Below are 27916 nucleotides of genomic sequence, written 5' to 3'. Positions count from 1 at the left end.
AGATAAAATTTATTGAGTACTATCCGGTATCAGTAAGTGGGATAAGTTATTTCATATTCTAGACCAGTGAATTTTCTCACATCTTTAAGGTAGATTTCAGTATTTTGTATGTTCCAAATGAAAAGTTTGAAAATCAGAATGATTAATCAGCTTGGCAAACTTAACACAACTAATTAGCAAAGTGAGGACGGGAGCCTTGCTTTTCTTTCAAATTATCAGTTTAATGACAATACATGATTTAGTCAAGGGGTCCTTCTATAGTAATCTAACAACATTTGTTGGACCATTATGTCACTTCCAGACTTCAATAAATAACAGAATTAGGAAGTGTTTTGAATGTTGTTTTTTCCACTATTTGGGTTACTTCTTTAGGATAGATTTTCAGAATGTAGTTCTTAAACACTATGGATAATTTTGTGGTTCCTGTTACATATCATCAAATTGCTTTGCAATGCATTTTTTTTTTCCAATTCGTATAGTAGCCACTGTTGAATCTAAGTTATCCTTTGTTTTTGTCCCACTTTTCTCTGGAAAAAGTGAGCGGTATAGCTATAAAACAAATGATAAGTATCCATGAGGGGTTTTGAAAAACACTTTACAGATGGCTTCCCAAATGGCAGGGGACGAGTGACATATGGGATATACTGTTGACCCTCAAGAAGGTAATCATGAAAAAAAAAAAAAAAAGAAGGTAATCATGAATCAGTGGTATATTTAAAAACAGAGAGGATGCCCAAATGCATATGATAAGATAGTGCAATTCTCCCATTTCATCCCTCTCTTGTTGGATTCATGTTTAGGCTTTACAAAAGGGCAAAAATCTAAATATGATTTTGTTAAGGAATCAGAAAGTAAAGCTTCTGAATCAAGGTTCGCAGAGATAAAATGATTCAGCTGGAAGAAATCCCGCAGTCTTCAGGTGGCATGAGAAAGACCAGCTCCTCCAGGTGTGGGATGCAGGAAAAAGGGCACAAGTTTTGAATAAGAGCAACCTGGGTTTGAGACTCCGCTCTTTTACCTACTTGTTGTGTGACTGTGGGCAAATACTGATCTCCTTGGATCTCAGTTTCCTCATCTGTAACATGGCGATAATATCCTTTTCAAAGAGTTGCTGGAAGGACTGAATGAGAAAATGCAGTAATATAATCCACACAAGGAAGAAACTCACCAAATGCAGTGTGGCGACTTCTCGGCCCCAGGAAGGGAGGGAGGAAAATGGGAGTCAGGAGAGCCAAGGGAGCATCCATTTCAACCAGAATATTTTGCATCTTTTGTACAACGGCACAAAGATCTAAAGCAAGTAGAAGAAAAATATTGACATTTGTTAATCTGGAGACAGTGCTTGTTAAATGATTTTCTGTATTATTCTGTTTTTCTCTTTAAGTGTTTAATTAAACTCTTCTAGTGCCTGGCTTACAGGGAACACTCATTATGGATTCAGATGCTTTCTCACATCCCTTGTCAGAAGCTGGCATCCCTACTCGGGGACACAAGGAAACAACTTCTGGCTTGTAAACCTGAACCAGAGTGGAAATGTGCCTCTGGGGAACTGCGCACCCACCTTTTATAATGAACTTCAGCACATTAAATTCACCCTCCACTGTGCAGACTAGATAAATACCAGCATCCCCTGTACTGCCTTCTTTACCAGCATCCCCTGTACTGCCTTCTTTAGTTTTCTGATGCAGTGCAGAGACACGGTGTTTTGTGTGATCTATAGTCTACAGCTGGCTTCCATTTTCCATATGGGATTTTCTATCAAGGAAAGCTGTTTACATTTTAATTTACTGTAGCCTGCAACTTCTGCCAATGTATGTGTCACCATGATTTCCACATCGGAGCCCTCCCTTCCCCGCAACGATGTTTATTTAGTCTATATCGCTTGTTTAGCATGTCCTTATGGAAATTCTGGATTTAGGGTTATGAAAATAACTCTTACAGAGCTCATGAATGTGGTGTGGGCTCCTCTGGAAACCTGGCCTTTCTGAAGCTTATAATAAACCAGCTGATCATCACGGACAGCAGGGTGAGCTTAGAGATGACCTCAAGCTATCTTTATGTTGCAACAAATATTCACATAACACACAACACATGGTTCATCAACTCAGAGGGTTTTCAGCCTCCTAAACAATACTGGGCTCCTGAGTCATTTTGTTGTTCTTTTTTCATCTCCCAGCTTCCTAGCTTTGTTCCCTCCCTTTCTTCCCTCACCTTGATTCTGAGAAAGGAAAAAGGAGTGTTCTGGAAATAGAAATTAAATTAATTAAGCCCAACTTACTGTGCATTGTGATAGACTCCTCTGTTATTTCTAGTCCATGGAAAAAGACTCATTGTTCACCCATGCTGGGCTCATTGAGAACAGTATTCTTCCATCGCCCGAGAAAGAGAAAAATAGTTCCTTCCCTTTTTCCCTTCCCCTTCCTTCTTTCCTTCCTTCCTTCCTCCCTTCCTTCCTTTTTTGGGCAGAATTGGTACAGGGAACAGGTGAGTGGGTAGTCAGCTCACTCAGGGGTATGCACAGAGAAATTTCAGAATGTTTTAGATGTTACAAAATTGCAAGTTAACAGCTGACAGAGGTAGTTACAGAAATTAGACAGTCTTTCAAATCATTTATCAGAGTGCTTACAATTTCCATTTCAAGGCAGGTGAAATAATAATGGGTATTTCGAACTTGAATCCTAGTCGATGCTTGCAAGAGAAAGACTCTGCATCCACATTCTTTGAAGAAATGGAAGAGCCAAGACTGCCTGGGCAGATCCTGCTGCCCCCACTGTTTTAACATGATGCCTGGCAGCAGCCAAGGGACAAGGCGACGACAGCTGATGCTCCTTGCCATTAAACAAAACCTTTCTTCGTGAATCCATATGTCATCCATGCTGTTCCCAGACTGTTTGAAACCAGAAGTCCGAAAGCAATCTGCAGCCTTAAATGTGACAGTGAAGGGTCTGGCTTCCTTTAAGAGAGAAGAGAAAACCCTTGTCATGAAAACGCTGCTCTCTTGCTTGAAAATGATTCCCTTGGCGTTCTCAAATAATAAAGCAGCAACAGGCTTTTAAGCCAAAAAGCAAACTCCTCCAAGTAATTATAGTACATAAAGGGTAACTGGAAAATATACTGTGGGAAATCAAGAGAAGGAAAGGTATTTTCCTTTTTGATATTTGCCAGTGGAGTACTTTTATGATATTTGGTTATGGCAACGTAGCTCAGCTGGGTGGAAGGAAAACACCTAAAAACCCAAAGCCTATCAGTTTTACAGTGGTGTTTCAATAGGGTTTCTGCTGAGATTTAATGCAGTCCCAAGTGCCCTTTCGTGGGAACATCAATACAAGTATTCATAGAGTACTTTGCCAAAAGGATGTGGTAAAAGATATACAACCAAAATACAATAAAAAAAGACTAGTCAAGTTGAAACCCTGTTACTACTAGAAAACCCAGTACAGAGCAAGTATTTTCATGTGATAATTTAAATGATGTGAAAATTTAACCAAGATATGCAGCGGGAGAGTTGTTTATCCTCTGTCCTCTAATGTGACCATCTTAGGAAGACATTCACTTTTAAAGATGGCCTTTAATTAATAGAGCAAAATAGAGAAGATGCAAGAACGATCATAAAACCGAAATTCAGGGGGAAATGCCACCTTGACTCTCTTCTGCCCTCTGCTGGTTATTGCATATAGCCGCCTTGTCTGGGGGACGGAGAGGGGGCGGCAGGTGCGGGTTTCAACCTGTCAATTCCTCCTAGAGAAGGGGGGTCTGGATGTGACAAATATTTGCATTATGATGAGTCTTATAGGTAATTATCATGGATAGAGTTAGGTATTTATTTCTTTTCTTTTAGAAGTTATAAAATGATGATAAAACATACATCACATAAAATTGACCCTTTTAACTTTATTAAAGTGTACAGTTCGGTGGCATTAAGTACATTCATATTGCTTTGCAACCACCACCCATCATCAGGACATTTTTCACCTTGCAAAACTGAAATCCTATACCCATTAAACACAAACTGCCCGATTCCCCCTTTCCCTAGCCCCTGGCAACCACCCCTTTACTTTCTGTCTCTATGAATTTGATTACTCTAGTACCTTGTATAGTATTCGTCCTTTAGTGATCCGGTATTTATTTTTAAAGCTCATAATGAAATAGGAAAAGCACATCTAGGTAGTAATGAGGAGAGAGGAAACTGAAAGAATGTATCATAGTATTTGGCAAGCATATGAAGGAGGCAGGGAGTTAACATCAACAAAGTGGCAAGCGGATGAGAGAGCAGTGTGGCAAAGCCTGGCAAGTGGCTCCTCGCCTTACCACCAGCTCAGAAGCAGCCCCCCCCCCCCAATAAGTAAATTGCACAAGGAACACAGCTGCTATGAAGCAGAGCTTGGTTTGAGTCTAGGTTTTTCTGACTCTAAAGTTTCACTGCACTGATATTTTTATTTTATTAGCCAATTTCCTCCAGTGCAGTTACTCATTTTTTACAACATCAAGCAATTCCCCAGGGCTAAAGAACATGTCCCTTTCTTACTGTTTTCTCACACATATGTTGGTCACCTACCTATTAACTTTAATATGTTTGACTTCTGAGACCTTGAACCCCAAGTATCCTCTGTTATCTCACCCTTGGCCTGAAACACTGTAACTTAAGAGTGGCTATTTACCTAGAGCCACGACCCCTTGAGTTCCCAGGGTATTGACAGCCTTGGCTTTACCTTGGTTCAGTAGGTTTCTTTTAAGGGGCCTGATGGGAGGCGAAGATCATCAAAGGTCATTTCCACACTAGCAGTGAGGAGGGAGGAGGAGATTCTAAACTGCATTATTTATAGAATCAACAAAAGGATTAATTGGGACAAACGATACTGTTTTTCTGGTGGTTCTCTAACAAGCACAGGTATAGGCAACCACCAAGCAACCAAAAGAAAACTGAATTTTGGTGTGCTTCCCAGGGTGAACACCCGGTCGCTAGCATGTCGCAGCGGTGGGCATGGCTCGCGGAGTCGGCTGCTGCCTCCCACTCAGCTCTCACGCTCTCGACATTGAGCTCCTGGCATCTAGAGTCTGTGTGCTGGGTCCTGTCCTTGCAAGGGCTTCAAGTCTCACTGAAAGCCGGGGTCTTTATTACCTGCTGCATTTCTAATGCTCTAGATGTTGGTGCTCTCGTTTACTTGACAAGTCTGTGCCTTTGCTGGAGAAGCAATGTTCTCATCTTGTAAATATAACTGTTTAAAAGCAAGAAGCAGATAGACTTTCCTTCTCATTGCTGGTGCTGGTAGTGTCGGTGGTGGGGTGGCGGCATATTTTTCTGGTTCTGCTGGACTGAGTAAGATACTGCCCAGTGCTCCTCCCTGTATGGGCACAAGTAAGGGCCCAGGAAGCTACAGCCATGGTTGGCACTCAGCCCTGGAGCACCTGGGGAACTCCCATGCAGCAAAAGGGAGCGAGGGCAACATTTATCTCTATCTTCTCTTAACAAATGTCATCACAGAAGCTGCTGACATTGGCTAGGCGTCATACCTGCTGATCCAGCTTATGTCCTAGGCAATCACTGGTGTGCTCCTGACACTCCCATTCCCCATGAGTCAAGAACCCATCCAGCACCCTCAGCTTTGTCCCCAGAAGGTGAGTTTTCATCACAGTTTAGAAAAATAAAGAGAAACTGGAATGTCTTCATTTTTTTCAGATCATCCTTAAGCTGACTCTCGGGCAAGAAGTTAGGCGCAGGGGGATTCCTGGGTGGTGATCCCAGGAAGTGGAAGCAGAGAGTGCAGTGAGACAGAGAAGCCAACAAAGGGGACACAGATGAGAAGGGGGGCTCAGGACACAAGGGGAACTCAGTCCTTTTAGGGACTCTCCTAGTAACTGAGGAGCATGGCCAGGCTGGACACTTACCCAGGTTCTCCCCAGGGTTCTACTCTTTCACACCCTGATCGTGTGCAACCTGTATTGTTGAGAAGTCTCCAGGCACACTTTTTGGAAGAAAGGAGTGAAAGTGAAGAAAGCTCAAGGCCACAAAGCCCATGTCTTTGACCATAAATCTGAGCCACAGTCCAGGAGCTGGGAGCTTAGTCTTACTTAGGATAAGAAAATGACCAAAGCCTTACTCCCATCCTGATTTTAAAATATGACACACTCACTCCCTTAGGACCTTCACATTATTTGGTCCCACAGTTTGGTTTGACAGTAATCTGGGTTCTCATAATCCTTTGACTGTGGTGGTAGTAATGGCAATGGAAATAAAAATTCACAAGGGGTGCCTGGGTGGGTCAGCCAGTTAAGCGTCTGACCCCTGGTTTGGGCTCAGGTCATGATCTCAGGTTTGTGAGATTGAGCCCCATGTTGGGCTCCACACACAGCAGGAGTCTGCTTGGAGTTTCTCTCTCTCCCTCTCTCTCTACCCCTCCTCCCCTCCCCCTCTCTAATAAATACATCTTTTTAAAAAAAGTCACAAAAGTCATGGCAACACCGGCTGAAGCCAGGCTCCCCCAAAACACAACAAGCTGCCTAATTTTGAGGTAGCTTCCAATAAATATATTTTCTGGTGGCCACAGAGGGAGGCACAGGTATGAAGATCTAGAGTAAACAAGGGGGCATGGCTTTTTAGGAGGTTTTCCCAGTGGGACTTAAGACACCAAGCCAAAGAGGGTGGCACTTTGTTGACTGGTGAAAAGGGATTCTAAAGTGACCAGTAGATTCATTCAGTTTCTTAGAGGTGATGAAAATCCACAGTTCCCTGGAATTCCCTTGCTCCCCTAAAATTCAGACTGGATTAACAGAACTCGATCATCCCTGAGTTTTGTTTGTTTGTTTTTTGGTTTGTTTTGGGGGTTTGGGTTTTTTTGTTTTGTTTTGTTTTGGTTTTTTTGTGTGTTTTTGCCAATGAAACTTATTTTGTCAATACAGTTGCAATGATGATGCAAGTGTTCCTGGGTCCTGAGCATCCTGAGAGGACCAAGAAGGGCCTGTGAATCCTTTGATTAAGATGGCACATAGGCTGCGTCGCCTGGGTGGCTCAGTGGGTTAAATCTTCGGCCTTTGGCTCAGGTCATGATCTCAGGGTCCTGGGATCAAGCCCCACATCGAGCTCTCTGCTTAGCGGGGAGCCTGCTTCCTCCTCTCTCTCTGCCTGCCTCTCTGCCTACTTGTGATCTCTCTCTGTCAAATAAATAAATAAAACCTTAAAAAAAAAAAAAAAAGATGACACATTGGTATTCTCCTCCATCAGACTTGGTCAGGTTTGGCATTTTATATCTCATGAATGGTTTCTTGGCTAGTTTTTCCAGAGCTCTGTGCTATGCTGCGAAGGTTGCCATGATCCTTGAACCTGAACAAGCAAGTGACAAATCCACTAAGGTAAGGTGCTACTCATGCTGAAAACTACCTGTGAAGGGGGGGTTGGGATCTTATTTCATCATTTATGATTCATTCAACAATGCTTTGACCAAAACGCCATGTCATAGGTTAGCAGAGGATCTAATGGGAACAAACGGGCAGGGAACTTGCTCTTTCTGTACCACCCTGTGTTTGGGGACAGAGGAATGGGGATGTCCTCAGGGGACACTAACTGTGTGCCTGTCTTGGAAGCTCAGGGGGATGGTTTGTCAAAGGCTGAGAGTCTGATGGCTCTAGGTAAGGCCCATGACAAGAACTAGTCCTGGAGGGAAGGCAAAGGTCACCAAAGGTCATTCCAACACCCTAGACATGCGGAGGGAGGAGAGAGCATGAACAAATTTGTTCTTTTTGGGATTTGAGTTTAGGGAATCTTTTTGTAGATTAAGTTTTGGCTGTTGCATGCTCAGAGATACGAAAGTCCTTTATAGTTAACTTTTATTTTAGCAGGAGCTTGGGTCCATTCTGGAAGCGAAGGGTGCGGGTAGACAAGAACAAAGTGTTGGAGTACCAACTACATGAACGTTGCTGCAAATATTCTGTGGCTCATCCTCTAGGGCCTGGGCCTACAGTCCCAGAGAGGGGGCTTCAGAGGAACTACACCCCCTGGAATGCTGACGAGAAGCTGCTCTACTCCCATTCTAGCAGCAAAAGCAATTCCGGAAGTAGACAGTTTGGAATTGGAGGCGACAGCCACGTGAGGCGCTTTTGTCTTCATCCCCATCATCTCTGGTCTCACGCTCTGGATTGCTCTCTCAGAGCGCTGCGCCGATGGGAAGTCCCGCAACCCCACAGGCAGGACGGGCTGGTGGTGACCCCCATCAGAGACGAGCACATGGGCTTGAGAGTGGTTTCAGTTACTTGCTTTGGGTGGAAAATTTGCCAGTGCTGCAACAGAACCAGGTCTCAGACTGCAGGGTGTTGTGGTTTCTCCCCAGCAATCATGACTTTCTGTCTCCTATGTGTTTCAGCTGTGCCTTCTGTTTCTCCACACCCATCTCTCTTTCTTGTTTTTTTTTTCCCCCCTACATACTTACCTACTACCTATTTCTATCCATGTAGGAAAGGGCCTACCATGCAAGTTAATTTTATTTTTTTTAAAGTTTAGTCTATTTTATTTTTTATTTTTTGAGAGAGAGAGAGAAAGATAAACACACACTGTTCACCATGTGAATGGTGGCAGGGGTGGGAGCAGAGGGAGAGAGAGATTCCACACTGAGCACAGAACCCAACATGGGGCTCTATCCCACAGCTCGGAGATCATGACCTGAGCCAAAATCAAGAGTTGGACGCTTAACCGCCTGAGCCACCCCGGTGTCCCAAGCAAGTTAGTCTTTTAAACAGGGGATACAATTGACTGCAGGACAATAACCAAATTACTATTGCTGGTAAAACATTTCTTTAATTTGAACTAAATTCAGAATTGTCATTAATTTCCTTAAAATCTGAAATGGGTTATCTGTCAAGATGGAAGAAATTAGTGATAATTCAATGAAAGGGGACAGTTTTAATTTATTTAAAAAATCATTTAAGGGCGCCTGGGTGGCTCAGTGGGTTAAGCCTCTGCCTTCGGCTCAGGTCATGATCTCAGGGTCCTGGGATCGAGTCCCGCATGGGCTCTCTGCTCAGCAGGGAGCCTCGTTCCCCCTTTCTCTCTGCCTGCTCTCTGCCTGCCTCTCTGCCTACTTGTGATTTCTCTCTCTCTGTGTCAAATAAATAAATAAATAAAATCTTTAAAAAAATCATTTAAGAACTTTAGACATTAACAAGCCCATGCAGTTCATGTTTGCTGCTGTATATAAGCGATTAATGCACTAAGTACTCTGTCCATTAAAGGCAGTTTAGTAGGGTCTCCATTTGGAAACACTTTGTAGGTTATTTGTTTGAGTAACTCTGTGTACTAGAGTATGATGTTATTCAGTGAAAATGCACTTGAGAAGACAGGCTATTGTTAGAAATTGTTATTCTATCATGGACTTGAACCAGACTCCAGCCTTTTTTATCAGAAGAGGAAAAGAGGGCCGGGAAATAACACCATTTGGCCTCCAGGGAAGACATGACGCTCTTCTGCATTCAGTCACCCCATCCCCTGTCAGAGGAATTCTAAAGTGAATGGATCTGAGAACAAGAGGATTTAATAACTCCCAGAACTTAGATGTAGAGAATTTTGAGCAAAAAGGAAAAAGGTTTTGATTTCAGGTCAGAATGGAAAGTTCTGTTTTTCTTTTCCCTCTCTGCAAATGTGCTCTCCTTTCTCCTGGCACTATTTCTGAAAAAAGGGTGAGGGGCTGCTTCCTCCTTCTACCTCCAGGAACCTACTGATCAGATTCAGATTCCACCTCCCACTTCCTTGCTTTTCTTTGGCACAATATCCCTTGGAATGGCTTTACCTGGCCGTTTGCATGGCAATAATTCGAGAGTCAGAATATGAGTCTGGGCCTAAGGGGAATGCATGGAGGGAGTGTCTTCGTCAGCTTTGCCCCTTACTTTCATAGCTGCCACATTTAAGAAGTGAGACACTGAGCTTCTGTGAAAGGTTTAATATCAGGTCTGGGCCCACAGTCCCACCTAGTCACGAGGTGACACTTTGCCTCGGTGTATGCTGTGTGTGTTGATCTATGCTGCATTAATTATCTATTGCTACATAACAAATTATTCCAAAACTTAGTGGCTTAAAATATTAAACATGTATGATTTACGTGGGTTTCGTGTGTCAGAACCTAAGCAGCTTACCTGGGGGTTTCTAGTTTGGATATCTCACGAGGTCACAGTTACAGTGTTGGCTAGGGCTGCAATCATCTGAAGGCTGGACTGGGGCTAGAAGATGCATTCCAAGATGGCCCTCTCACATGGCTGTTAAAACAACGTTCGTCTCAGTTGTTGCCAGCTATTGGCTGGAGTCCTAAATCCATATCACCTCAATCTCTCTACAGGGCTGTTTAATTGAGTGCCTTCCTGACATGGCAGCTAGCATTCACTCAAAGTAAGTGATTCAGGAGAGAAGAGAGAATGAGTGAGGAGAAAACTGCAATGCCTTGGGGTGTGTGGGTGGCTCAGTTGGTTAAGCATCTGCCTTCAGCTTGGGTCATACTCCTGGAGTCCTGGGATTCAGCCCCATATGGGGCTCCCTGCTCAGGGGGTGGAGGTGAGGGGGGAGATGCTTCTCCATCTGTCTGCTCCTCCCCCTGCTCCTGATTTCTTTCTCTCTCAAATAAATAAAATCTTAAAACAAAACAAAACAAAACAAAAGATGTCTACCCAGCACCTAAGTTAAAAAAAAAAAAAACAACAAAAAGAAAAGAAAGATGCAATGCTTCTTAGAACCTAGCTTCAGAAGTCACACACCATTGCATCTCTTTGTTAGAACCTAAGCCCACACTCCAGGGTAGGGACATTAGGCTCTGTCTTTTGAAGGGAGGAATACCAGGGTAATTGGTGGATGTACTCTAAAAACTACCACACAATCCAAAGACTGCTACTGCTCACCAATCTTTGTGTGTCTCCTTCTGTGTTGGGCACCCAGCTATATTTTATATCCTTACTCCTTTTTGTCACCTTTGATTTTGGAGTCAGACCCTTACCTTTGAGTCCATGCACGTCATGTATGTCAGCAGAAGTGATGCACATTTCTCCCAGTCCTGTCTTCTCAGAAGCCCTTCCACAGTGGCCTTAAAGGCAGGTTGAAGATGTTGCCTCTGAGCTCCTAGCATCACAGGCTGAAAAGAGTCTTGGTGTGACGAGTGAAATGGCTCTGTTGTCTGCAGTAGTCTGTAATCTGAGGACATAAAACATTTTAATCATTTTAGATGCAGATTTCTGGGTTTATCTCTTATAGCAACTAGATTTATTTACTCTGATAGGATATCTTCAAGAGGGACTTAAGGAAATGATGTAGGATATGAGCATGGATGTAGGATAACTATATAACTTTTTATATATTATCATGGAAAAATTTGGGGAAAATGTAAAATGCAACATTAGTGGTAATTTGGGGATAGGCTTTAGTTATTCTTAATACTTGCTTTTGTGGTATTTTCCAAATATTCTGGTGTTTGTCTTAAAAATATAACTTATTATCTTTATTAAAAATTTGTATTGAAGTATAATTGACATGTAAAATATTTGTTTTGGGTATACCATATAATTCAATATTTGTATATATTACAAAATAATTGCAGGAATAGATTTAGTTAATGTCCATCTTCATTCATGGTTACAATTTTTTTCTCTTGTGATGGGAAGTTTTAAGGTCCACTTTCTTAACAACTTTCAAATTCGCAATACAGCATTATAAAATCACCATGCTGTACATTTCATCCCCATAAATTATTTTATAACTAGAAGTTTGTACCTTTTAACCCCCTTCACCCATTTAACCCATTCCCCACCTTGCCTCCAGCAGCCTCCAATCTGTTTTGTGTATCTAGGAGCTCATTTTTTATCTGTTTGTCTGTTTTTAGAGTCCACGTATGTGTGAGATCATATGACACTTGTCTTTTTTTGTCTGACTATTTCACTTAGCATAATGCACTCAAAGTCCATCCATGTTATTGCAAATGGAATTATTTTTTATGGCTGAATAGCATTCTGTTGTATATGTAATAGACATACCTACATACATACCTATATACCACACATCTTTACCCATGCATCCATCAATGGACACTTCCAGGGTTTCCCTATCTTGGCTATTATAAATAGTACTTCAATAAACATGGGAGTAAAAATATCTTTTTGAGTTAGTGTTTTTGTTTTCTTCAGATACATACTGAGAAGTGGAATTGTTGGATCATATGGTAGTTCTATTTTTAATTTTTTTGAGGAACTTCCATACTGTTTTCTGTAGTGGCTGCACCAATTTGGAATCCCACTAACAGTCCACATGGATTCCCTTTTCTCCATATCCTTGCCAACACTTGTCTCTTCTTGTCTTTTTGATAATAGTAATTCTAATAGGTATGAGGTGATACCTAACTGTGGTTTTGATTTGCAATTCTCTGACCCCTAATGATATGACCATCTTTTCATGTGTCTGTTGATCTGCTTTGGAAAATGTCTATGCAGATCCCTCTGTCCATATTTTAAATCAGATTGTTTAGAGCTTTTGCTAGTGGGTTATAGGAGTTATTTATTTATTTTGGATATTGACCATTTACCAATAACCCTGACAATTATCAGGTATATGATTTGCAAATATTTTCTTGGTAGGTAGATTTCTCTTTCTCTTTATGATTTCCTTTCTTGTACAGAAAGAAGCTTATTTGCTTGGTGTAGTCCCAATTATATTTGCTTTTGCTGACTTTGTTGTTGGAATCAGATCCATGACTTCTTATATTTAAAAAAGCAAAATATTAATTTTATAAAGATAATGAATCTTTATCTCTATTCTTATTTTTAATACTATTTTTGTTTTTTTCTCTCACTTTGATGACTTATTTTCTTTAACTTTTTGACATCCAGTGATAAAGATGAAGTACTTACCTACTCAAGAAGGCTAGTTACATGCTCCTCTTGTCACCTCTACCTCCGCCAAGACTCCGCAGATAGTAGAGATTTATAACAGGAGAGGGCTAAGTCAGAAGATCTTCTTTGTGTATACTTCTGTAGCATAGACCAGGCAGGAGGAAGAAGCCAGTATCTGATGTATTAGGTGGGCATGGGTGAATTATTAGAAATAGCTATTTATGGTTCTAATTCAGTCTTGGTTTTGCTTTTACATTTTGTAATTCCTTGCTTTTCTGCATTTTTTTTTCCTTTCCACAAGTTCCTCTCATATTTATTCTTTCATCTCAGCTCTTCTGTCCTTGTAGTTCCCTGTTCCTATTTTCTGGAGGTCATGGCCTCCGTTTCTTTTTGAAGATGCCAAAACAATGTCTTTTAAAATTTTCCTTTCTCCTCCTTCCTTCTTTCTTCCTTTTCTCTTTGATTGTTGATATATATATATACTATTCTAAGGTTTCACGAAACATTACCTTTTCCATATGCTTCAGGATATTTTATGAATCACCTTGTGTTTTTGTTTGTTTCTGCATATTTTAATAGGAAAATATCTTTCCAGGCCAACAGAATATGCTCAGCCTAGAGGGTGTCAAAGAAATTCCAAGAGGAATAAGAAAGGGACCTGCCTCCTGGGCCTACCATCCCAACATTTATCATTACATCCTAACTAATAGTCATAGTGCCAAATATTAACCTTACACCAGAGGGAAGAATAGAGCATTCCAAGGGTGTAGAGGGGGGGCAAGTTACCCTCCCTAGAGACATCAGAGAAGATTGGAAAAGAAGGGTAAATTTGAATCCTATTTTGAAAAATGAGTCATAACTCATTCAGCAGAGTACAGGAGAAAAGAGTACATGCAAAGTGGAGATGAAGAGAGCAAGTAGTTTGGGATAGTGATAGTACAGGGATGTCCAGGGCCAGGAGATGACTGAAGGGGGATGGGCAGAAGGCCATTATGAAGAAATTCATGACTCATACTGATGATTTTAGATTGTACTTGCATGGAATTCATGGTTTTCTCCCCATGATTCTTTAGTATTGCAAATTTAATTTTTTAAATTTTATTTTTGTCTTCTGCAAAAAGTTTTTTTAACTTTTATCCTTTCCTCTTTTAACATTTTTAAACTAATTTATCTTAACAATACTTTTCATTAAAAAAAATATTTTTGAACCTTCATTATTACAGTCACATTTTATCCATCATTGTATCTAACTTTATTTTTTGTATACACATAGGGTTTTTTCTTCTAAAAACATTTGGGATACAACTTCCTCTAATAGATCCAAATATACCCTAAATCTAGCATAGGGCTTTGTTCCAGTCTCCAGCCTGAGCAAATTCTCTCCACTTTCTTTTTCTTTATTCTCCCAAACAACTATCTTATCAACTCCTTTTTTAGAGATTAAAAAAAAATCACCTTTATAGTCATATTCCATCCCTTCATTGTGTATACCCTTATATATGTTTTTCATTCTTTAAAATTTTGGGAGGTAGTTACTTCTAAGAGACCAAAATACTCCCAGAATTAAGTGGGTGACCCTGTTCTATTCACCAGCCTAATATATATATATATATATATATATATATATATACACACACACACATGTATATATGTATAACTTTTTCTTTTTTATATTTTTTCTTTAAAAAATTTTTTTTCCTGAACTTCTTTTTACCCTCTCTCTTCCCTCCATGATTTGGGGTTTCTTCTGATTTGGTTAAAGCACATTTTCCTGGGGCCTTTGCCACCCTTTTAGTATTTTATTCTCTCATTCATATATTCTTATCTGGCTAAAATGTCTAGGTGGAAAAACTCACCACACAAAAAAGCAAGAGGCAGTACCAAAGGGTAGGGACCTAATCAATACGGACATTGGTAAAATGTCAGATGTAGAGTTCAGAATGATTCTCAAGGTGATAGCTGGGTTCGAAAAAGTCATGTAAGATATTAGAGAAACCCTCTCTGGAGAAATAAAAGCCCTTTCTGGGGGAAATAAAAGAACTAAAATCTAAAGAAAGCTGGGGTTGCAATTCTTTTTTCAGATAAATTAGATATTAAGCCAAAGACTATAATAAGAAATGAGCAAGGACTCTATATCATACTCAAGATCTAACAAGTTTAAATATCTATGCCCCTAAAATGGGAGCATCCAATTATATAAACCAATTACTAACAAAATCAAAGAAACACATCAACAATAATAAAATAAGAGTAAGGGACTTTAACACCCTCCTCACTGAAATGGACAGATCATCTAAGCAAAAGATCAACAAGGAAATAAAGGCCTTAAATGACACACTGGGCCAGATGGACATCACAGATATATTCAGAACATTCCATCCCAAAGCAACAGAATACATATTCTTCTCTAGTATGCATGGAACATTCTCCAGAATAGATCACATCCTGGGTCACAAATCAGGTTTCAGCTGGTACCAAAAGACTGGGATCATTAGCTGCATATTTTCAGACCACAATGCTCTGAAGCTAGAACTCAATCACAAGAAGAAAGTTGGAAAGAACTCAAATACATGGAGGCTAAAGAACATCTTACTAAAGAATGAATGGGTCAACCAGGAAATTAAAGAAGAATTGAAAAAATTCATGGAAACAAATGATAATGAAAACACAATGGTTCCAAATCTGTGGGACACAGCAAAGGTGGTCTTGAGAGGAAAGTATATGTCATAAAGCATTTCCCAAGAAACAAGAAATGTCTCAAATACACAACCTAACCCCACACCTAAAGGAGCTGGAGAAAGAAGAGCAAAGGAAGCCTAAACCTAGCAGGAGAAGAGACATAATAAAGATCAGGGCAGAAATCAATGAAATAGAAACCAAAAGAATAGTAGAGCAAATTAACAAAACAAGAAGCTGGTTCTTTGAAAGAATTAATAAGACTGATAATCCCCTGGCCAGATTTTTCAAAAAGAAAAGAGAAAGGACCCAAACAAATAAAATCATGAATGAAAGAAGAGAGATCACAACCAACACCAAAGAAATATAAACAATTATAAGAACATATTATGAGGAACTCTACATCCACAAATTTGACAACCTGGAAGAAATGGATGCACTCCTAGAGATGTATTAACTACCAAAACTGAATCAGGAAGAAATAGAAAACCTGAACAGACCCATAACCAGTAAAGAGGTTAAAGTGGTCATCAAAAATCTCCCAACAAACAAGAGCCCATGGCCAGATGGCTTCCCAGAGGAATTCTACCAAACATTTAAAGAAGAATTAATATCTAGTCTCCTGAAACTGTTCCAAAAAATAGAAATGGAAGGAAAACTGCCAAATTCATTTTATTAGGCCATTATTACATCGATCCCCAAACCAGACAAAGACCCTATCAAAAAAGAGAATTATAGACCAGTATCCTTGATGAACACAGATGTGAAAATTCTCACCAAAATACTAGCCAATATGATCAACAGTACATTAAAGGATTATTCACCATGACTAAGTGGGATTTATTTCTGGGCTGCAAGGTTGGTTCAACATCTGCAGATCAATGTGATACAATACACTAATAAAAGAACAAGAACCATAAGATACTCTCAATAGATGCTGAAAAAGCATCTGACAAAGTATAGCATCCTTTCTTGATCAAAACTCTTCAAAATGTAGAGACAGAGGGTACATTCCTCCATATCATCAAAGCCATCTACAAAAAACCCACAGCAACTATCATTCTCAATGGGGAAAAACTGAGAGTTTTTCCACTATGATCAGGAACATGGCAGGAATGTCAATTATCACCACTATTGAATATAGTACTAGAAGTCTTAGCCTCAGCAATCAGACAACAAAAAGAAATTAAAGGCATCTGAATCAGCAAAGAAGTCAAACTGTCACTGTTTGCAGATGATATAATACTTTATGTGTAAACCCTAAAAGAGTCCACTCCAAAACTGCTAGAACTTGTATAGGAATTCAGTAAAGTGTCAGGATATAAAATCAATGCCCAGAAATCAGTTGCATTTCTTTACACCAACAAGACAGAAAAAAGAGAAATTAAGGAGTTGATCCCATTTACAATTGCACCCAAAACAATAAGATTCCTAGGAATAAACCTAACCAAAGAGGCAAAGAATCTGTACTCAGAAAATGATAAAGTACTCATGAAAAAAATTGAGGAATACACAAGAAATGGAAAAACGTTCCATGCTCACGGATTGGAAGAACAAATATTGTAAAAATGTCTATGCTACCTAAAGTGATCTACACATTCAGTGCAATCCCTATCAAAATACCATCCATTTTTTCCAAAGAAATGGAACAAATAATCCTAAAATTTATATGGAATAAGAAAAGACCCTGAATAGCCAGAGGAATGTTGAAAAAGAAACCAAAGTTGGTGGCATCACAATTCCGGACTTCAAGCTCTATTACAAAAACAGTATGCTACTGGCACAAAAACAGACACATAGATCAATGGAACAGAATAGAAAGCCCAGAAATAGACCCTCAACTCTATGGTCAACTAATCTTTGACAAAGCAGGAAAGAACGTCCAATGCAAAAAAGACAGTTTCTTCAATAAATGGTGTTGGGAAAATTGGACAGCCACATGCAGAAGAATGAAACAGGACCATTTCCTTACACCACATAAAAAATATACTAAAAATGGATGAAAGACCTCAATGTGAGATAGGAATCCATCAAAATCCTTGAGGAGAACACAGGCAGCAACCTCTTTGACCTCAGCCACAGCAACTTCTTCCTAGAAACATCCTCAAAGGCAAGGGAAGCAAGGGCAAAAATGAACTATTGGGGCTTCCTCAAGATCAAAAGCTTTTGGACAGCAAAGGAAACAGTCAACAAAACCAAAAGACAACTGACAGAATGGGAGAAAATATTTGCAAATGACATATCAGATAAAAGGCTAGTATCCAAAATATATAAAGAACTTATAAAACTCAACAGCCAAAGAACAAATAATCCAATCAAGAAATGAGCAGAGGACATTAACAGACATTTCTGCAAATGAAGACATCCAGATGGTCAACAGACACATGAATAAATGTTCAACATCACTCGGCATCAGGGAAATACAAATCAAAACCACAATGAGATACCACCTCATGCCAGTCAGAATGGCTAAAATGAACAAGTCAGGAGACGACAGATGCTGGAGAGAATGTGGAGAAAGGGGAACTCTCCTACACTGTTGGTAGGAATGCAAGCTGGTGCAGCCACTCTGGAAAACAGCATGGAGGTTCCTCAAAAAGTTGAAAATAGAGCTATCCTATGACCCAGCAATCGCATTACTGGGTATTTACCCTAAAGATACAAATGTAGTGATCCAAAGGGGCACGTGAACCTGAATGTTTATAGCAGCAATGTCCACAATAACCAAACTATGAAAAGAACCTAGATGTCCATCAACAGATGAATGGATAAAGAAGATTTGGTATACACACACACACACACACACACACACACACACACACACTGGACTACTATGCAGCCATTAGAAATGAAATCTTGCCATTTGCAATGACGTGGATGGAACTAGAGGGTATTATGCTGAGCAAAATAAGTCAATCAGAGAAAGACAATTATCATATGATCTCTCTGATATGAGGAATTTGAGAGGCAGGGCAGGGGTTTTGGGGGTAAGAAAGGAAAAAAAAACGAAACAAGATGGGATCGGGGCGGGGAGACAAACCATAAGATACACTTAATCTCACAAAGCAAACTGAGAGTTGCTTGGGGGGGTGGGAGGGGTAGGGACAGGGTGGTTGAGTTATGGACATTGGGGAGGGCTTGAGCTATGGTGAGTGCTGTGAAGTGTGTAAGCCTGATGATTCATAGACCTATACCCCTGGGGCAAATAATACATTATATGTTAATAAAAGTAATTAATTAAAAAACAGCTTTTATGTGGTTGTACCTTGCTTATGGGCTTCCTTTGGCTTTGAATAATCTGACAGTCTCCTCAGTGGTTAAGATGCTGAGAAGTGTGTTATTTCGCTTTAAAACACTTTCAAATCAATTTCTGCTCCCATGTCTCCCATGTTCTATCCTCTGGACTTTGGAGAGATTAACATGCAGGTCAGCTTGTGTCTGTTGCCTTCTCTATGTCTCCTGGGACCTAAGGAGGTGTGTAAGCCTGCCAGTCCCCTTTCCAGGACCTTGGATTCTTGGTCCCATCGTGACATCTGCCAGGCTGTGTTTGTTCACTGGGGCTTTTGGCAGCTCCAGTTGCTTGTGAAAATGAGATGATTTATGTAAGACAAAGAAATGCTGCCAAAATGTCAGGATTTGTGCTGTGTCAGGTATCTGCAGGTGTTCTACACCAAGCAGTAGTGGGAAAGTCATTAGCAATTACTTCACGGCAATATTCTTGGGGGTGGGGAGGTTAAATCTTTTCTCTAACAACCCCTGTTTTCATAGAAGCACAGATGCCAAGAGAATGCCTGTGTTCCTTGTCCCTGAGGGATTCTTTCTATGGTGGAGATGGCGTGATGCCTCTCCTGTGAGGATCCTTGTTCTACAGGCTGCTCAAAGGCGGCAGAATATTTCTTGGAATTATAGAAGCTAGTGAGTAAGGAATAATCAATGGGGCAAAAGGAATCCCAGGAATATATTTCTCTGAAGAATGCTATAGGCACTTTCACTGCGTGGATATTTCTCTTAATTGTTGAAGAGATCTGTTTGGATCTTTATGGCCTATACTAGTCTGCTAGCACTGCCATAACAAAATGTCACAGACTGGGTGGCTTAAACCATGAAAATATATTTTCTTGTAGTTGTGGAGGCTGGATGTCTAAGCTCAAGGTACCGCTGGGGTTGATTTGTGGTAAGTCCTTCTTCCCAGTTTGCAGATGGTGCCTTGTTGTTGTGTCTTCCCCTGGCCTTTCCTCTGTGCACATACAGAGTGAGAGGGTGCTTTCTGGTACCTGTCTCTTCCTCCTATTTTTTTTTTTTTAAGTTTTATTTATTAGAGAGAGAGAGAGTGAGAGGGAGAGAGGGAAGGAAGGGGCAGAGGGAGAGAGTGTCTTAAGCAGACTCCATGCCCAGTGTGGAGCCCAACGAGGGGCATCTCACAACCCTGAGATCACGACCTGAGTGGAAACTGAGTCAGATACCCCACTGACTGTGCCACTTAGGCACCCTTGTCTCTCCTCTTTTTTTTATTTATTTATTTTTTATTTTTTATAAACATATATTTTTATCCCCAGGGGTACAGGTCTGTGAATCACCAGGTTTACACACTTCACAGCACTCACCAAAGCACATACCCTCCCCAATGTCCATAATCCCACCCCCTTCTCCCAACCTCCCTCCCCCCAGCAACCCTCCTCTTTTTATAAGAACACTTGTCCTATTGGATTAGGGCCCTGTCCTTATGACTTAGTTTAACCTTAATAACTTTCATAAAGGTCCTATCTCCAAATGTAGTCACAGTGGGACTAGGGCTTCAACATATAATTTGTGGGAGAGGGGAAAAAAAAATTCAGTCCATAACATGGCCTGACTAGGAAAATGAACACAGAGTCTGGAAACCGAGAAGGCCAGGGATTGAGAATTTGATCTTAGACCTCAGAATTAATTGGATTCCTGTGCATTCTTCTGTAGCAAACCCGAGGGCAGACTCTACCACCTCTTCAAAAGGTTTTGCCTAGGAAAGGATTCCTGGTATGCCTTTGGCCTTGGCCGGGCCAAAAGGAAAGGCTGCTTAGGAGAGAGGTGTGTCTTAGAACACTTGGGTAAAAAAAGGCTAGATTAGAGAAATTAGGCTTTTTTTTTTTTTTTTTTTAAAGAGGCCACCCTGGATAAAATTCATCCCTCTGTCAGCTCATGGCACTCTTCAAAACCCTTTCTTTCCTGGTATCTAATGTTCTCAACGAACTCCAAGTGGCCTTCTGACAATCCCAGGACCTTCTCATTCTTGTCCCCATCTTCCCTTGCCTTGTGAGGTAGAGAGATTTTATTTTATGACACAATGACATTCTCAAGGAAAATGTTGAAACACCCCCAAGCAAGAGACCATTCTCATCCCTTGTTTCAAGGGGCTATATTTGCCTTTGGTGGTGGTGGTGGGGGGCAAGCAGAAGGTGGAAGCAAACACATTTCTACAGAAACACTCACACACTGAATCAAAGGCAGTATTTCCCAAAGGGCATTTTGTGAAACTGGGCCCCCCAAAGTATTCTGGGAGGAAGGATTTATGTGGACTAGTACTTGAGAAAATAGAGAATATTATTTTCTTTCCACAGAGATTCATATCCCCAAGAGCAAAAGCAAGAAACACTGCAAAAACAACAACAGCAAAACAACCTGTTTAACTTTTCTTAACCAGAATTTCCTTCAGTTAAGTGACCAGATAAGTTACTCTTCTTTGAAGAGCAGAAACTTCTTTGGAAAATATTCCAGGTTTCTTCTGGTCATGTTGGGAATGGGATGCCCTAAAGAGCCAAAATCACAAGATAAGGTCCTGTGGTCACGCAATTTATTCCCTCCCAGAGAGTCCTTCAACAATCCCAAAGAAATGGAAATCCATGCTCATTTTAACCATTGTCTGCAACTTCCCTTCCTAATGTCATCCATTGTATTCATCATCACCTTCTTCTGCACATTGACTCTAAGTCTGCAGGAAAAGTGTTTCTTTTCATTTTTTCCTAAACTTAGAAAAGGGACATCAGGTCCCCATCAAGTTACTAGGTAAGAGACTTTAGCATAATTGAAATTGAAAAGCATGATTACATGGTGACCCAGGTATCTCCACCTATGCTAAACAAGGCCATCCTGGCCTTTCTTCAGGGCTATGCTATTTGCTGTATTTCCTTAATACCTGTCTATGCAGCCTCACCTACATATTGGGGCAGCTACTAACATCAGTCTTGCCTATTGCCAAGGTTGGTGACAATGATTAATAAGGTGAAGTTCAAAGAAGCACTGTTTATTTGGAAAGAAACTGTAAAACAAAAAAAAAAAAAAAAAAAAGGTGGTGCTATTACCCTAAGATATTTACAGGGAAAAGCAGAGTCTAGAGAGGTTTCAAAGTCAAATGCAAACCTTGAGTCTTGTTCTGGAAGCAGAGGGAGGACAGTGAGTGCTGGAGACAGTAGAGCTCTAGAGAATAAAAGTGGAGAGTGCCTACTGGGGACTGGTCAGTTCCCCAGTTGACTGTCTCATCAAAAAGACTTGGTCTTGCTAAAATCTTGGGGACACTGGGATAATTTAAAACTACTTTGGAATTTAGAGTCCTCAGGGAAATAATAAAGGAGAGAGATACTCTCTTGCTTTATACCCTGATTATAAGATGGTTTTGGTAAGTTGGGGGAAATATGGTGCTGTCCTACGAGTGACAGCAGAAGCAACATTAACAAGCCTCATCCAAGGTGTCCAGAACAGAATTGAAGAGAAGGTCCATATCATGTGTTAGTAACCATCATGTCCTTTATGTCCATGACATTTCAAAGGATTCCCAAAGGGGGCCTGGCTAACTCAGTTGATGGAGTGTGTGACTCTTGATCTCTAGGTTGTGAGTTGGATCCCCACATTGGGTGCAGAGATTACTTAAAATCTTAAAAAAAAAAAAAAAGGATTTATGGAAATAAACAGATTCTGGGGAAGCTTGGCAGTGAGTACATTCCTACAGTAGTGAGTAGGAACAAGTGCTAACGAAAGAATAATCATTACTGTTAATTTGACCCCACTCTGAACTTCAGCCTTTACTCTTGCAGCACATCAGCACCTTTTTTTCCAGAGCACGACCGACACACCTGCTACAAGAACCCAACATTCCTGCTGTCTGCACGGTGTTCAAGAGCATTTGCTCTAAAGCTATGCAGCCATATTCAAATCCTGATGCTTCTACTTACTACCTGTGTGAGTTTGTGCAATTCCTTATCTGTAAAATGGGTAAAGAGCAAAGCAAAGACAAAAATCCAGTGGTGTTCTGAGGGTACACAGAAAAGGGGCAACTGATTGAGATGGGCATCTGGAAAATACTCTTGAAATGATCAGTCCTCAGGAGGTAGTGAAGAGGTAGAGAAGGAAGCCTGGGAGGAGAGGTTGGGGCCAGATCAGAGGGGACTTAGGACACTATCTGAAAGGGTTTACATAAACTCCGAACAACCCTAAGACATACATACTCTTCAGCTATGGAGTTGAAGCTACCTAAACTCTAAGAACATGTTTCTATTTCTGTCTATAGATACACCTAGATGAAAAGAGTTCCTTATTCATAACATAATAGAGTCCTGCACTCTTCACCTGGAGTGTGTAGCTCCAGTCATCCAACGCAACCGTGAAATGACAGGAGCTAAACAGGCCTCTACATCTTTCCAAGTCAGGAGGACTAAGGAACTTCCTCAGGCTTTCATCTGTCCGCCCAGCTTCCCATCCACAACCAATTTATCCACCTCTCCATGCCACAAACACTGTCTGCTCTGAGTGAGGCCCTGTCTGGGGTACTGGAGATATAGACATGAATATAATATGCTGCCTGCCCCCAAGCAGTACTCAGCCAGGTTTAAGGGAGGTACATACCAGCAGACATGCCACGACCTGTAGGCTAAATGCTTGGGAGAGGTTGCAGTAGAGAGTGATAGGGTCCCTGAGGGAGGCTGGGGAGGCTTCACTGAAGGGGGTATTTGAGATGGGTCCCGAAGGGCGAGTAGGTGTTTCCTGGGACTGGCATCTTGAATGTGAATTGCATGTAAAATAAGATAATATTTAGTTGTGTTGACTATTTGTTTTCATGTCAAAGGAGAGAAATGAGCTAAAATTTGCTCAGAACCCACATGTGTCAGATACTCTACAAGGTGCTTCTTTAAAAATCTTCTCATTTTACTCTTAATCCGCTGTGAGGTAAGCACAAGCTTTTCTCCTTTTACTGAAGAGGAAACTGAGGTTCAGAGATAAATAAGTTGACTCAAGTTCTCACAGCTAGAAAATGGCTCAAAGAGGGAAGAAAAGTGGCTTAAGGCTTTCTATTTGGGTTTAGAAATAATAATAACCATTTGTTGAGCACTTTCGATGTCTTAGCAATGGTTCTAAGCACCCCACATGTACTAGTTCATATAATTCTTACACTCACCCCGAGAGGTATTGCAGTTATGATCATCTCTGTACTATAAATGAGCACACTGAGGCGGAGGTTGAAATAACTGGTACTGGGGAGCCCAGGTGGGTCCGTTGGTTAAGTGTCTGATGCTTGGTTTCAGCTCAGGTCATGATCTCAGGGTCCTAGGATCCAGCTCTGAGCTGGGCTCTGCGCTCAGCGGGAAGTTTGCTTCTCTCCTTCTAGGCCCCTCCACCCACTCCCAACTGCTTGTGCATGCTGTTTCCAAAACAAATAAATAAATCTTTAAAAAAGAAAGAAAGAGAGAGACAAAGAATGAACGAACTGGTACTGCGCCATTCAGTGACCAGGCAGTCAGGACCCGAACCCAGGCTGTCAAGCTCCGGAACACCTTCTTCTGACTTACAGTTACAGACCAGACAGGGGTCAGAAGAGCCCAGGTGATCTCACCCTATCTGCCCCTCCCGCCTCCAGCCCACGCTTGTCTTTCTAGCCCAGGGAACATGGCAATTCAGGTCAAAGCAATTCATGGTAGATACCAAGGGATGTTTCATGGATAAACACAAGTCACCAAAGTAGAATCTGGGGGAAATCTGAGGGGAATCTGAGCGGGAAAAGTGTACGTGTGTGTTCGTAACCATAACTGCAGTGATTTACTGTTGCAAGAAATCTGATGGGGTTTACGTACAAAAAATGTCTGAGGCTGCTTTTTTCCCATCACATTCTTTTTCCTATTAGTGCCCCACAACCAGTCCAGACTCTAGATGAGGAACAAATGTCCTAGCTCATCCTATACCAGGAGCTGTTTTGTTCCTAGGAATGTCAGCCCAGTGTTGATCCACAAGTCATCTATCACAACTACATGCGACAGCTTGGTAGGGGGTTAGCTCTGGCCTGAGCCTGGACTGAACTGACATGTCTTGGGAGTGAGGCCAGGACTTAGTCGGCTTTGGGAAACACTGAATTTGGAGTGGTGCTTCTTCAACTTTAATTCGGCCATGAATCACCTTGGGGTCTTGATAAGATGCAGACTCTAATTCAGTTGCTCTGGGGAGAGGTCCAAGATTCTGCATTTCTGAGAGCTCCTAGGTGATGCTGATGCCAGGGTCCATGTTAGCAGCCTTGAGAAAAGTTGATATAGGAAGGAGGTGAAAGAAAGAATAAGAGATGAACCATGATACAGTTGTTCCACGATATAGTGGAAGTCAAGCCATCCTGCCCATTTCCCTAACCCATGACAGTTCCCAGAGCTATTGAATAGCATGCCGTAATAATTAATATTCTTGATAAGACAGCTTTCTTTTGAAAATCAGGCCATTATCTTCTGGATTATGCACCGAATAAATTTGAAAGGTGTGAAATATGTGGTACAAATATTTCCATCAAGAATTGTTAAAAACAAAAAAGGGGGGGGGGAGTTGCAGGTAGTGAACATCTGTTAGAGGGGAAAAAAAAAATACTCCTGCAGATTTCCCAAAGGATTACATAAATAAAGCATTACCTAAACTTATAAAGCTGTTTCCTAAGCTCTTGTGGTGCCACGGGTTCTGCTGTGGTGAGATAAAACTCCGAGGAAACAACAGATGTTCCTCTTCTCCTCACTTTGCTTGTTGCCCCCAGCTCTCCACCCACTGAGTCATCCACTGCTCTGGGAGAGGATGGGTTCAGAATCAGTCGAGTTTCTGAAGAGAGCCAACCACTTTGAAAGCCTCTGGTAATAGAGACAGAGCCAAGATTTTTGAGAGAAAAAGTTCCTTGAGTTTTTAGGGAATAGGGAAGGATTTGGGATGATGGAAGAAGGTCTTGTTTTTGTCTTGTGGGGGATTTGAGACCAAGCTTGATTCGCTCGGAAGAGGAGGATGCTGAAGGAAGACACCAGGGAGACTCCCCTTGAGTCTAGGGCACCTCAGAGCGTCTTCCTTTGGCGGGAAGTATGAAAAGGTGGCAGGGCCATAGATCAATGTGGGGGAGGTGCGCTCGACATGACATGGTGTGACAGAAAAACCTTTGCATCTCTTGCCCTGGATCTGTTGCCATTCTAGGGAGGTACAGGAAGTTAAAAAAAAAAAAAAAAAAAAGAGGGGCGCCTGGGTAGCTCAGTCATTAAGTGTCTGCCTTCCGCTCGGGTCATGATTCCGGGGTCCTGGGATCGGGCCCCGCATCGGGCTCCCTGCTCAGTGGGGAGCCTGCTTCTCCCTCTCCCACTCCCCCTGCTTCTGTTCCCTCTCTCGCTGTGTCTCTCTCTGTGAAAGAAATAAATAAAATTTAAAAAAAAAAAAGTTGCCTCTGCCCCTCAGAGGGGCTCACATGGAGCTGCCATGCAGTTAGAACAAAAATAATCAGCGCTGTGGGTGGCTCCCGAGAGCAGAGAGCAGAGGAGGAGTTCAGCTATTTCCTCAGTGGGTACCGTGGAGAGGGATGTCTAAGAACAAAGATCTAATAGGACAAGTAACACCGTCATGACGTCAGCATACAGCAGGCTATATGGAGGATGAGGAGGTAGGGCCCTCTCAGGGCTGTGTAAGTGCCCACGTCCCAGGAACTAACTCACCTCCAAGGAGAGGGGGAGAAACAAGGGCCAGGTGGTGAGTGGGGTAAAATATTATATTGGCCATTTACTTAAAGGAGAGCCTGAGGAAAAATCCAGCAGGGAAAGATTTACCTTGGAATGGAAAGTTTTCGATTTTTCTCACCCAGGGAAAATTGGGGTTTGAGAACAAAATAAAACACAATTATGGCAAAACAAAGTTTCATCTTTATACACCCAAGTTGGGGACTCCAAATTTTGCACCTGAAAGACAGTAAGTGCTAAATAAATGCTCATTTGGATCCCATAGGCTTTCACTGAACTCCTAGGATGTGCCAGCCCTAGTTCTGGGTGCTGGAGAGACAGAAGTGATCAAATAAGTTCCCGCTCTCTTGGGAGCTGGGGTGAGACAGAAAGGAAACATCTGTATGCCACGTGTTGAATTTTATGGAGAAAAGTCAAATACGGCAGGGGAGAGACGAGTGTGTACTTGTGTGTGGCGTGTGCATGCGTACATTGCTGGATGTGTGTGTGTGCATGTTCTCTTGCAGGATTTTACATCAGTTGGTCTGGGAAGACCTCACACAGATAAGGCACTGTTTGAACAGAGACCTAATTGCAGGGAAAGACAAACCAAAGCACTCTGGGGAAAGAGGATTCAGGTGGAAAAAAACAACAAACATCAGGTCCCTGAGGTCTGAGCGGACTTGAATGAATGAACGGCTCTATTTCCCCTTCAAAATATCATGAATCCTCTCTCCCCCAAATGTATTACTTGGTGTTACCTATTTTTGAACTTTATATTTCTTCTGTGACTTGATATTTTTTTCCTTGTGTAATATGCAGGTTTTGAGATTCATGCACGTTGACAAGCTGCTGAAATTCATTGATTTCCCCTGCTGCAACCTATTTCAGTGAAAGAGCACAGCATCATTTATCCATTCTGTTGCTGATGGGCTTTTGGGCGGCTTCCTGTTCGTTCACTATAAACATTCTTGCATGTGTCTCATGCAAAAGTTTCTCTTTGAGGCCAGGCTTCCTGAACCATCACGGCACAGAGAGAAAACAGTGATATTTGCTCAGCACCCTGGGAGAAGCTGAAGGGAATTTGGGGGTACCTCCATGATTATTGATGAAAAAAAATAAATTTTTCTATATTACATAAGTAGGCTAAGAAAATGAATTTGCATAAAACTTCCACATACTCTCTAAAAAACTAGGTTTTATGTGTGCAGTTTCTGGCCAAGATTTTAAATGATGATCTTTAAAAATTCTTGACAGAAACAACCTTGTTCACAAGGTTAGGAATAAAAAAATTCAAAACCATGTAATAATAATTCAAAAATGATATTTAGAGAATCAAAATATCTCTTCCTTTTCTTTCATTGATGAACACTGGGTTGAACGTTGGGTCCTGCCAGACCCCCTGGCCCTCGGCCCGCAGCCCAGAAACAGCACTC

The 27916-nt window shown here is 41.3% G+C and overlaps 1 protein-coding gene across 1 annotated transcript; it reads right to left on the bottom strand.

Moving 5' to 3' along the window:
• Nucleotides 1–537: 537 nt before the first annotated feature.
• LOC309845327 (uncharacterized protein) lies at nucleotides 538–24003 on the bottom strand. Its single transcript, XM_082693112.1, has 4 exons — nucleotides 23945–24003; nucleotides 10965–11158; nucleotides 1169–1291; nucleotides 538–1075 (listed from the first exon to the last, which is right to left on the bottom strand). The coding sequence occupies exons 2-4, from the start codon at nucleotides 11008–11010 to the stop codon at nucleotides 891–893; spliced, it is 354 nt and encodes a 117-aa protein (XP_082549238.1). The 5' UTR covers nucleotides 11011–11158; nucleotides 23945–24003; the 3' UTR covers nucleotides 538–890.
• Nucleotides 24004–27916: the final 3913 nt, after the last annotated feature.

Source organism: Mustela nivalis (assembly GCF_964662115.1).
Source record: "Mustela nivalis genome assembly, chromosome: 12".
Lineage (NCBI taxonomy): Eukaryota > Metazoa > Chordata > Mammalia > Carnivora > Mustelidae > Mustela > Mustela nivalis.
Note: the sequence above shows the minus strand (reverse complement) of the source record. Positions and strands in the feature narration are given on the sequence as shown.